General features: G+C 46.6%; 1 protein-coding gene across 5 annotated transcripts in view; it reads left to right on the top strand.

Moving 5' to 3' along the window:
• DLGAP2 (DLG associated protein 2) overlaps positions 1-12,363 on the top strand; it is a 1,292,461-nt gene that overhangs the window by 1,260,594 nt on the left and 19,504 nt on the right. For all 5 annotated transcript variants that reach the window (XM_077487763.1, XM_077487764.1, XM_077487766.1 and 2 more), the window contains one exon: positions 7,762-7,853. In XM_077487763.1, the coding sequence (XP_077343889.1) occupies positions 7,762-7,853 (92 nt within the window). The remainder of the gene's footprint in view (positions 1-7,761; positions 7,854-12,363) is intronic.

Consider the following 12,363-nt stretch of genomic DNA (forward strand, 5'->3'; position numbering starts at 1 on the left):
AGCAACAGGCTTGAGCCAAAGTGGGAAGTTGCAGAAGGTGCGTTCAATTACTTTAAAGGATGCACCAGACTTGGTTGAGTGGCTCGCTCAGCCTTACTCTTCTGCACCCTCCTCATCCTCTCGATCTGCACCCTCTTCTTCACTCTCTGCTATGTGCACCCCCAAAGACACTACCACCAACAACACGACCACCACCACCACCACCACATACCTTCCGCTTGAGTCACTGGAATTATTTTCCGATCCATATCAAGAGGACATTTCTGATGCGCAGCCACTCTTGGTATTGGATCAGGAAGAGGAGGTAGCAACAAGCGCTACTCAGCAGTCTGACGCCAGTACCCAGATCAGCCCAAGGAGGAGGTTGGTCCCCGGTGTTGCTGCCTACTCTACTTATAGCGGTGGGGAAGGTGACGTTGATGATGACGTGTCTAGTGATGTCACGTGGGTGCCCACAAGAGAGGAAGAGGAGGGGAGTTCAGAGGGAGATATGGACCAGCAGATAGGGAGGAGAAGCAGCAATGACTTACATTGCACAGCAGGGACAAAGCAGACTGCAAATGTATCAGGAGCGAGTCATCGACCATGTACGGTCACATCTGGCGCTCCCAGGACACCGGCACATGGCTCCGCAGTGTGGGCTTTTTTTAACGTGTCCGCTGCTGACAATAGCGTTGCCATCTGCAATCTTTGCAGTCAACGCGTTAGTCGCGGTAAGCCCAATACTCACCTAGGGACGACCGCCTTAAGAAGGCACATGAGCAGCCATCACCGAGCCCAGTGGGAGCAACGGAACACACAAAGCCACACTGCAGGCTCTCACCGTCCAGCCTCGTCTTCTACTTCTCCTTCTCCTCTCTCCTCACAATTGTCCTCCACTCCACCTTCCATCACGCCAAGCTCACATTTTTCTGCAAAAAGGCAGGCTTCCGTGGGCCTAATGTTTGAGCGTAAAAAAATGATGACGCCGGATAACCCTCTTGCCCAACGGTTGGCGGCTGGCTTGTCAGAACTCATAGCCCGCCAACTACTGCCATATAAACTGGTGGACTCGGAGGCCTTTCGCAAATTTGTGGCCATTGGAACACCACAATGGAAGGTCCCAGGAAGGAAGTATTTCTCAGAGAAGGGCATCCCAGAGCTATATGGCCATGTTCAGCGGCAAGTGAATGTATCTCTGGCACACAGTGTCGGTGCCAAGATACATCTGACCACAGACACGTGGTCTAGCAAACACGGGCAGGGAAGGTATATCAGTTTTACTGCCCACTGGGTGAACCTTCTGACGGCCGTCAAGCATGTAACCCGTGGCACCCGTGTAGATTTGGTTTTACCGCCACGGATTGCATGCAGGCCTGACTCTTCTTCTCCTCCTCCTACTCCATCCTCCTCCCTCTCCTCCTCAGCTGCCTCCTCCTTTTCCGCTGCTAGCGTCTCTTCCACTGCACCGCCCAAGCTCCCCAGAACCTATTCCACATGCCAGGTGAGACGTTGCCATGCCGTGCTGCGTCTGTTGTGCCTGGAAGCAAAGAGCCACACTGGCCCGGCACTCCTTTCAGCTTTGCGTTCACAGGCAGATGAGTGGCTAACACCGCTCAATTTGACAGTTGGTAAAGTGGTGTGTGACAACGGTGCCAATCTGCTTAGCGCATTGAAACAGGGCAAAATCACGCACGTGCCGTGCATGGCACACGTCTTAAACTTGGTCGTGCAGCGATTCCTTGTCAAATACCCTGGGGTCCAGGACATCTTGCGGCAGGCAAGGAAAATCTCGGCCCATTTCAGAAGATCTTACACGGCCATGGCTCGCCTTGCTGACATTCAGCGGCGACACCATCTGCCGGTCAGACGTCTTATTTGCGATTGCCCGACGCGATGGAACTCAACCTTCTATATGCTTGATAGGCTGCTCCAGCAGAAACGTGCAGTTAACGTCTACCTGTATGAACTCTGCGAAAGAAACGGTTCTGGGGAGCTGGGTTTTTTTTCACCGCGCCAGTGGCTGCTCATGCGCGACACATGCAGACTTCTGCGGCCATTTGAGGAGATCACCAAACTGGTCAGTCGCAGCCATGGCGCCATCAGTGACATGGTACCTTATGCCTTCTTTCTGGAGCGTGCATTGCGTCGTGTCATTGATCAGGCTGTGGAGGAGCAGGAGCGGGAAGATGAGGAAGTCGCAATGCTGGATGAATTCCCAGGGGGGGCTACTCTATCTGAGACAAGTCAACAACAGGAGTCTGATGAGGAGTCAGAGGAGGATGGTGCCGGGGCGGATGAGCAGGAGCAAGAAGAGCATGCTTTAAACCTTTCTGGGATCCCTGTTGTGCGAGGATGGGGAGAGGAGAATGAAGAGGACGACATTATCCTGGATGATGAGCAGGAGCCAGGCCACCACACCGCTTCCACTTTAGTGCAAATGGGGGCCTTCATGCTCCAGTGTTTTAATAGGGACCCCCGTATAAAAAGCATGAGGGTCAAGGACCAGTACTGGGTGGCAACGTACTTAGACCCCCGGTACAAACACAAAATGGCGGAAATGTTACCGCCGTCGCAGAGGGCTGTCAGAATGCAGCACTTCCAGGCCTTGCTTCGAGAAATGCTGCATTCTGCTTTTGCGTGCGCTGGCAGAGGAGCAATTCCCACTCCCAGAGAAGGATTTGCGGGTACCAATCCAACAGCGCCTGCAAGAAGAGGCCGGTTTGAAGATGTGTTGGTGACTTCGGATATGAGGTCATTCTTTCAGCCGACCCATCGACAGGTGTCATCCGGATCCAGCATCAGGGAACGCCTAGACCGTCAGGTGTCCGACTACATTGGGTTAACGGCCGATGTGGACGCTCTGAGGAGTGATGAACCCCTAGACTACTGGGTGGGCAGGCTTGACCTCTGGCCAGAGCTTGCCCAATTTGCAATCGAACTGTTGGCTTGCCCCTCATCCAGTGTCCTGTCCGAAAGGACGTTCAGCGCAGCAGGGGGGATTGTGACCGATAAGCGTACTCGCCTAGCTCACCACAGTGTTAACTACCTCACATTTCTAAAAATGAATGAGGCATGGATCTCGGAGGAATTCAACACATGTGATCAGTAGACCATGTATATGTCTATAAACAATTTTTGGAATCAAGCACACAGACCTTCTTAATTCATTTGGCTCACTTCCCTGACCCAAAAAAGCACACCGTACTATATGCCCCTACCCTCCTCTTTGAAGAGGTTGAGCGGTGTCATATTTCTACTGGGGCTGCTTATTATGAGGGGTTCCCACCATCCCTGTGCTGTGCTGACTTCCTCCTGGGTGTTCTTATTATGAGGGGCTCCCACCATCCCTGTGCTGTGCTGACTTCCTCCTGGGGGTTCTTATTATGAGGGGATCACACCATCCCTGTGCTGTGCTGACTTCCTCCTGGGGCTGCTTACGGTGCTGCTGTCAGCGCTGTATGTCACGGAGCTGCTGTCAGCGCTGTATGTCACGGAGCTGCTGTCAGCGCTGTATGTCACGGAGCTGCTGTCAGCGCTGTATGTCACGGAGCTGCTGTCAGCGCTGTATGTCACGGAGCTGCTGTCAGCGCTGTATGTCACGGAGCTGCTGTCAGCGCTGTATGTCACGGAGCTGCTGTCAGCGCTGTATGTCACGGAGCTGCTGTCAGCGCTGTATGTCACGGAGCTGCTGTCAGCGCTGTATGTCACGGAGCTGCTGTCAGCGCTGTATGTCACGGTGCTGCTGTCAGCGCTGTATGTCACGGAGCTGCTGTCAGCGCTGTATGTCACGGAGCTGCTGTCAGTGCTGTATGTCACGGAGCTGCTGTCAGCGCTGTATGTCACGGAGCTGCTGTCAGCGCTGTATGTCACGGAGCTGCTGTCAGCGCTGTATGTCACGGTGCTGCTGTCAGCGCTGTATGTCACGGAGCTGCTGTCAGCGCTGTATGTCACGGAGCTGCTGTCAGCGCTGTATGTCACGGAGCTGCTGTCAGCGCTGTATGTCACGGAGCTGCTGTCAGCGCTGTATGTCACGGAGCTGCTGTCAGCGCTGTATGTCACGGAGCTGCTGTCAGCGCTGTATGTCACGGTGCTGCTGTCAGCGCTGTATGTCACGGAGCTGCTGTCAGCGCTGTATGTCACGGAGCTGCTGTCAGCGCTGTATGTCACGGAGCTGCTGTCAGCGCTGTATGTCACGGAGCTGCTGTCAGCGCTGTATGTCACGGTGCTGCTGTCAGCGCTGTATGTCACGGAGCTGCTGTCAGCGCTGTATGTCACGGAGCTGCTGTCAGTGCTGTATGTCACGGAGCTGCTGTCAGCGCTGTATGTCACGGAGCTGCTGTCAGCGCTGTATGTCACGGAGCTGCTGTCAGCGCTGTATGTCACGGTGCTGCTGTCAGCGCTGTATGTCACGGAGCTGCTGTCAGCGCTGTATGTCACGGAGCTGCTGTCAGCGCTGTATGTCACGGAGCTGCTGTCAGCGCTGTATGTCACGGAGCTGCTGTCAGCGCTGTATGTCACGGAGCTGCTGTCAGCGCTGTATGTCACGGTGCTGATGTCAGTGCTCTGTATTACGGTGCTGCTGTCAGTGCTCTGTATCTCCTGCACCCTCTTGTTTGCCTACCCTGGTCCCTGACCTTCCCTCTCCTCCATTGCCTTCATTAGCTCCATAGTCCTGAATTGTCAGAACAATTTCCCAAATAAAAAAAAAATGCTTGTAGTTATCGATCCCAAATTCACCTCATACATGTATTATGCTATTGTCCAGGTGGTGGGACTACGTGCTACCCCCTAATAATTACCCCGTGGCCGCAAATTCGACCTAAAGGTTTGCGAAATTCGCCTCCCATTGAAGTCAATGGAGCCCGCGGCGAACGGTCGTTTTCGCGAACGTTTGTGTCCGTTCGCGTTTCGCGTTCGCGAAACGTCCCGTCGGAAGTTCGTCCATCACTATTTACAAAATTAAGCCTAGTTTTACAAAGCATCAATCAGTCTCACAAATGTAAATTTATAAATACTTAGGATATGTGCCAAAATTATGTAAAAATAAATTAAATTAATAAACAATTCATGGGGTTGCTGCACCTTTAAGGTGTAGTGCCTTTAAATCGTATGCGTATGTGTAAGTGCCAGTTCACACTACGATGCGAGAACCCTGCGAATCCAGTGCGAGTTCCCGCATCGCACCTGAATTGCACAGTGGTTCACACTGGGATCTGCTGCGCGTGTCAATGTAAAGTTAATGACACTCCCAGATTGGTCAGCAGATTGCAGTGCGAACTGGGAGACGGTGTAGGAATTGGATCGTATAAGTGTGAACACCCATGCGATCTGATCCCCGTGTGGACCAAAAAAAGGGTCCTGCACCATTTTGGTGAGAATGTGATGTGATTTCAGCCATACAGTTTGTATGACTGAAATTGCATTGCATAGACATTGCATGTGATCTGAACATCAATGCGGTACGAATCACATGCAATGTCTGGCATAGCACTAGTGTGAACCAGGCCTTAAGAGTGCTACCCAATGTTCAATCCTAGTGCTAGTAACAATATATATAAACCAATTTCAGAAAACGCATTATTAAGTGAACAAACTCATGACTTAAATGCATCAAATATCCAAACAATGGCCATCATTAATAGTGATCTTCTTAATTAAACTTCCATCGTGCATAAAATGCCAAGTGCTGTAAACATAAATTGGTGCAGTCTGTGTTCCCCTCCTGTGTGCCCACTCACTCACTTATTTAAAATATAGTATAAAAAACAAGGTTTTCCATATGGTATACTCTCACAAATATTTCTTAGTTTGAACTGGACAATTTTATGTATGAACACAGAAATCAATAATCAATACAGGTACCTGTCTTTAAACTGTGTCACTGAACCCATTGAGCCCTAGGCCCAGGATATTGTGGGCCCTGACTTTTCTACAAACTGAGATTAAGCCCCACCCATTGTGACACTTAATACTGTCGTAATTCCACTTTTACATGAGCAGTTGAAGCTCTGACATTTGGCAGGATTTAGCCCAGCAAAAGAGCAGGAATTAATCTTAAATTGTGCCCTGGATCTAAGGGGCTCCTTTGGAGCACATTACTAACATTAATAATGTTTTACCTACTAATTTTTTTAATCCCTTGCTTCTGTGTACATTTTATAAGTACATATCTATACAATAAAAGCCACAATCGCTCATTATTTTTGCATACTCTACTTAATGCTTAGTATTGCAAGGCTGTGTAATTCCTTGCAATTCTATCAGACATATTCTGACTACCTAAAAAGAATAGACTCTTTGTAGTCACTAATGACATGAAATACCCTTAATGTTTTTGCTAGCCGGAGATTGTGTCATCTCTGCTGCCTCGACTTTAGGCTTCATGAGGGAGCTAAACCAATGCTAAACCTTTAGATATAAGAGTTTTGAAGCAGTGATTTTATTCATATAAAGAAATTAATATTTTTAACTCAAAATAACACTGTTAGGCTGGGTTCACACTGATACGACAAACGCTCCAATATTGGGAGCTCATGTCGCATGACATGTGAAAATCAATGTTTCCCTATCAGTTCCCCTATTCCTCTACACAAATCGGTCCACGTTTGAAAATGCTCCCTGCACTACTTTGGTCTGACTTTGATCCTACTTCAGCCCCCAAAAAAAAGAATCCATGCCAGACACTTATCCGAACATGCAAGGTCAGGAAAGGGGGTGGGGATGAGCTAGCGCCCCCTCCTGCACCGTACCAGACCACATGCCCTCAACATGGACGGGTGGGTGCTTTGGGGCAGGGGGGCCCTGTGCCCACCCACCCCAAAGCACCTTGTCCCGATAATTATGAGGACAAGCGCCTCTCCGACAATCCTGGCCGTTGGTTGTCGGGGTCTGCGGGCAGGGAGCTTATCGGAATCTGGAAGCCTCCTTTGACAAGGGAGCCCCCAGATACCCCCCCTATGTGATTGAGTATGGGGTATATTGCACCCCTACCCATTCACCTGACAAAAATGTGTAAAAAAAAAACACAGTACACATGTTTTTAAAGTAATTTATTAAGGCAGCGCTGTCGTCTCTTCCGATCTCTTCTCCCCTCTTCGGCTCTACCCCCTCCTCCACTGACATCTTCTCCCGTCTCCGGGTCTTCTCTGTTGATGTCTTCTAGCCCTCTCTGGTTCTTCTCCTCCGTCCGCTGTCTTCTGCCTCTGCTGGGTCTTCTCTGCTATCTTCTCGCTCTTTTGCTGGGTCTTCTCCACTATTTTTTCCCTCTGTTCTTCTTCTAATGTTGACTCGATGCTCTCTCCCACTCTAATGCCGGGTTAGCAATATTCCACTTCTTATATTGCCGTGGGGCGGGGTCACCATGTGACGTCATCGAGAGGCACCGCCCTTATGATGTCACTGCCCAGGATTGTCCACTTGTTGCAGAATAGATCCAACAGCCAACAACTGTACTTTTCTCTCAGCTACTACACCATTGCAAATAAGGGTCATAATCTTCCTGAAGAAGCCACGTTTTCTCCTACAAAGTGACTTCTAATGCAATACACCAAGTTACTGTTCCACCAGCTATATCCCTGCCTTTCCTGAGTGCTCTTAATCAAAAGATAGGGAAAGAAACCTTTTTGATGGTCACCCAATATATCATTTTGGTTGTTGGGAAGTGGACACTGTCAGCCACATTATTAAATATTTTGATTAAATCAAACATTGCTGTTGTTGCTCGCTATTTTATTTTATTAATTTTTTTAGGATAAACTTATATTTTGCTTCTCTGTTTAGATCTAGGTAAAATCCGGAGTGCAGTGGGAAGCGCGCAGCTGCTCATGTCACAGAAGTTTCAGCAATTTTATTGGCTTTGTCAGCAAAATCTGGTAAGTCACTTCTGTGAAATTATAAATAAAAATGTATGTATGTAATTTTGCATCAACTTTTCTTACACCTGTGATAATTCTTTAGCATGATGCTATAACAGAGGTGAGCCAGGGTCAAATGTTTTAGAAATAACCAGAAACATCTTTACATATGAACTATTCACTAAGCAAAACTCTTATCGTTAAAGATTATGCTATCCCAGTATTTCATATTCCTGATACGTGTCTGTTGTACCATGTACTTGTGTTAAAGTATTCTGTTTGTTTTGTATTTCTTCCTTTGTGTGAAATACCTGATGATCCTACCAGCCCCCCTCCCCCCCCCCCCCCACTTTCCTATTTCAAACTGACCACACTGGGATAGATGTACTCTCATGTCTAGCATGGACAGTTTTCTGACTGTGCTGGGAGAACAGCCTGCCTATAATCCAATGGCCAAAACTTTTGCTGACACATCCCCTGCACAGCCATTCACTGGGAATATCAGGGTAATGCTGTTTCTCCGCCCTCACCTCTCCAAGCTCCTTAGAAAGCTGAGAACAGAATCCTGCCATTTATAAAAAAGAAAAAAAAGGTATTTATCATTTCTAAATAAATAAAATTTCTATAAATTTTAAAAAAATAACTTTTATCTTGAGAAGGTATATTAAAGCAAAACTCCAGGATACGTAAAAAGTGTAAATAGTCTAAATACAAGAGTCATGTTCATTTTCCTTGTATCTTGGTGTGCTTTGTGTATTTCTTCTAGATCTGTGCAATAATCCAAAACTTTGCTTTTGTGAAACAGCTTCCTGTAATAAAACCAGTCACTGATCCTTGTGCAGGGGGACTGGTCTTGTCCCCTCCAGAAGTTATCTACAGGAAGCCTTTATGGAGCTTTTTGGGCCCCTCTCACAGCTTAGCTCTCTGAATAGGCCATGTAGAGCAGTGGTCATCAACACTGTCATCAGGGCCCACTAACAGGCCAGGTTTTATGTATTCCCTTGGGGAGATGCAGACTAGAATACTGCAATCACTGAGCAGCAAATTATATCACCTATGATGTATTTCAGTTATCTTGCAAACCTGGCCTGTTAGTGGGCCCAGAGGACAGGGTTGATGACCACTGATGTAGAGCATAGTGATTATGTCACTGTTACTTTTATGCAGGGAAACAGTGGCAGGAGGAACTTCTAGTCTTCTACTACTGATCACATGTTAGAAAATAGCCTTTGGAAAACAGAGTAAATATAAATAATTCATTCATATCAATAAACTTTTTAAAATTATTATTCAAGTATATATTTGAAATCAATTCTTTATTATTTTTTGGCAATAACATGCTGGGGGCGGATTTCTGCCAGTTACAGGCTCTATCATCCCCTTCTAGCTTGTGTTTTAGAATGACAGTGAAGTGAAGCCACCATCAATCAAGGTATAATATCCCACCCCGTTGGAGGAGGAGGAGGGAGGGAGTGGGCTGTCATTTTCCACTCTATAGACACATGGGCTGCTCAGATGTGATAGAGAGGAAATGCTCAGGGTAGAAATACACTGAAAACAGCTTGTGAACTTGCTGCCAATATTGCTTTCCAAACTCCCAAACTGCAGTGGGGGCATGGCCAGGAGGGGGAGACAGAGGGCAGCAGAATGAACCAGGTTTTTTGCAGAATACAAAAAATAAATCTCATAGTGACAGAGTGAGTATGAACAGCATGTAATACAACATTTGATAGTTTTTAATGGCTTGGGTTGAAGTTGGGGAAGTTACATGAAGGATAAGTGAACTCAGGGCCGATGCAAGGATTTTTGACACCCTAGGCGAAACCTAATTTGCGCCCCCCCCCCCCCCGGTTTCACCCCTGAGACCACCCCATTTGCCCTGCCCATGTATACCCCACCTTTTTAATGAAGCACCCATCAAATGCAGCATACCAGCACCCATCAATGCAGCCTACCAGTGCCCATCAATTAATGTTGCCTTGTTTCCATTCATTCGGGAGTCGGAACACAGACACAGTCCTCCGTTGCAGCTGCGCCTCTGACACTATATGCAAACGGAGCAGCGGTTGCCTTCTGATGCTGAGACTTAGTTGCTTGCTGCAGAGAGAAGAGAGTAGGAACACCAGTGGCCGGGCGCCCTAGGCAGCTACCTAGTTTGCCCAGTGGTAGCACCAGCGCTGAGTGAACTACTTTCTACATTACAGTTAAATGTAACTAGCTACTACTAAAAATTAAAACCTTCTTGCAAACTACCTGTAAACAATACATCACCTACAACTTTAAATGATAAATATCAGAATTGCTAGCCCCACTGTCTAGTCCCCAAATGATCTCCACTTGCATATTAGATTATGCTTAGAATTCAAAGAGAATTATTGCTTTCAAGTTTACATATTGCTAATTCTGTCTCTAAAGTTTCTTGAAATGTTAAACACACACAGATCTGTGGCTAGGGGATGAGAGAAGTTTCTGATATCACCCACTAGATGACTAGTTTGCCAGAAAGTCTGGTCAGTTTTATCAGTTTGGCACAGAGATATCATGGCTCCCAACTGTCCCTGATTTGGAGCAATGTCCCTCTGTCCCTCATTCCTCCTCATTTGTCCCTCATTTTGATCTGATCCATATAGTTGTATATAAAATACACTTTTTATCTTTCAAAAAGTGTTTCCCAGTGCTAAACCAATTTCTAAATTGGTGCATTTGTAAATGTTAAAAGCCAATATAAAGGAATAGTAGTGGTAAAAAAAAACCTTGTGGAGTTAATGAACCTTTTGTTTTTGGTTAATTCTCCTTTAAGGGGGTGTGGCAGGGGGATGTCCTATGCTTACATATGTTTGCTAGTAGGTGTCCCTCATTCCCATCTCAAAATGTTGGGTGGTATGCTATATGCTAAATTGCATTCACTAACCTGGAGTGAGCAAATCCTTGTCATTTTAATCAAACATAATAGAATCGATGTTGTTACAAATATCATTACACATAGCTAATAGATTGTACTTATATTATTAACTTTTTTTCATGTAGCTCTGCTTCCTTGATTTCTAATGTTTTGGTAAAGCAGTATGTCAGATCTAATAGATCAACATGCATCTAAATCCTACCAACTGCTGAACTCTATTATATGTTTTGAGTAATTCTGATTCTTAATCTGACAACAGAGCATACAAAGCAAATAGCTTCAGCCTACAACCTAAAAAAAACTTTAGAAGTGGAAGACAGTGATATCTCTGTAGTAGGGTGCCACCTGTCCAGGATTCACCTGGACAGTTCGGGTTTGGGATCATGCGTCTGGGTTTCAGACTGTCTGAGACCTGGACACACTATACAGATGGGACTAAGTCTCCCCCTTTTTTTGCCACTAAGTTAGTATGCTAAGGTAAATCATGGTTCTCAAAGCACTCATTACATCATAGCTCCCCTTTACACCAGAGGCCACAGTGCTCCCCTTTACATCAGAGTTCTCTTTGTACACCAGAGCATCCCTTATGTTAGAGTCCCCAGAATTCTCCCTTACATCAGAGTCTATCGAGTCCCCCCTTACAGTGAAAAGGAACTCTGAGTTCAGATGTAAAAGGGGAGCTCTGCAGATTCAGATGTAAAAGGGGAGCTCTGCAGATTAAGATGTAAAAGGGGAGCTCTGCAGATTCAGATGTAAAAGGGGAGCTCTGCAGATTAAGATGTAAAAGGGGAGCTCTGCAGATTCAGATGTAAAAGGGGACCTCTGCAGATTCAGATGTAAAAGGGAACCTCTGCAGATTCAGATGTAAAAGGGGAGCAAAAGGGGAGCTCTGCAGATTAAGATGTAAAAGGGGAGCTCTGCAGATTCAGATGTAAAAGGGGAGCTCTGCAGATTCAGATGTAAAAGGGGAGCTCTGCAGATTCAGATGTAAAAGGGGAGCTCTGCAGATTCAGATGTAAAAGGGGAGCTCTGCAGATTAAGATGTAAAAGGGAAGCTCTGCAGATTAAGATGTAAAAGGGGAGCTCTGCAGATTAAGATGTAAAAGGGGAGCTCTGCAGATTAAGATGTAAAGGGGGAGCTCTGCAGATTCAGATGTAAAAGGGGAGCTCTGCAGATTAAGATATAAAAGGGGAGCTCTGCAGATTCAGATGTAAAAGGGGAGCTCTGCAGATTCAGATGTAAAAGGGGAGCTCTGCAGATTAAGATGTAAAAGGGGAGCTCTGCAGATTCAGATGTAAAAGGGAAGCTCTGCAGATTCAGATGTAAAAGGGAAGCTCTGCAGATTCAGATGTAAAAGGGGAGCTCTGCAGATTCAGATGTAAAAGGGGAGCTCTGCAGATTCAGATGTAAAAGGGAAGCTCTGCAGATTCAGATGTAAAAGGGGAGCTCTGCAGATTCAGATGTAAAAGGGGAGCTCTGCAGATTCAGATGTAAAAGGGGAGCTCTGCAGATTCAGATGTAAAAGGGGAGCTCTGCAGATTCAGATGTAAAAGGGGAGCTCTGCAGATTAAGATATAAAGGGGAGCTCTGCAGATTCAGATGTAAAAGGGGAGTTCTGCAGATTC

This window comes from Lithobates pipiens, unplaced genomic scaffold, assembly GCF_037356315.1.
Source record: "Lithobates pipiens isolate NorthernLeopardFrog02 unplaced genomic scaffold, aLitPip1_a1.2 Scaffold_18, whole genome shotgun sequence".
NCBI lineage: Eukaryota > Metazoa > Chordata > Amphibia > Anura > Ranidae > Lithobates > Lithobates pipiens.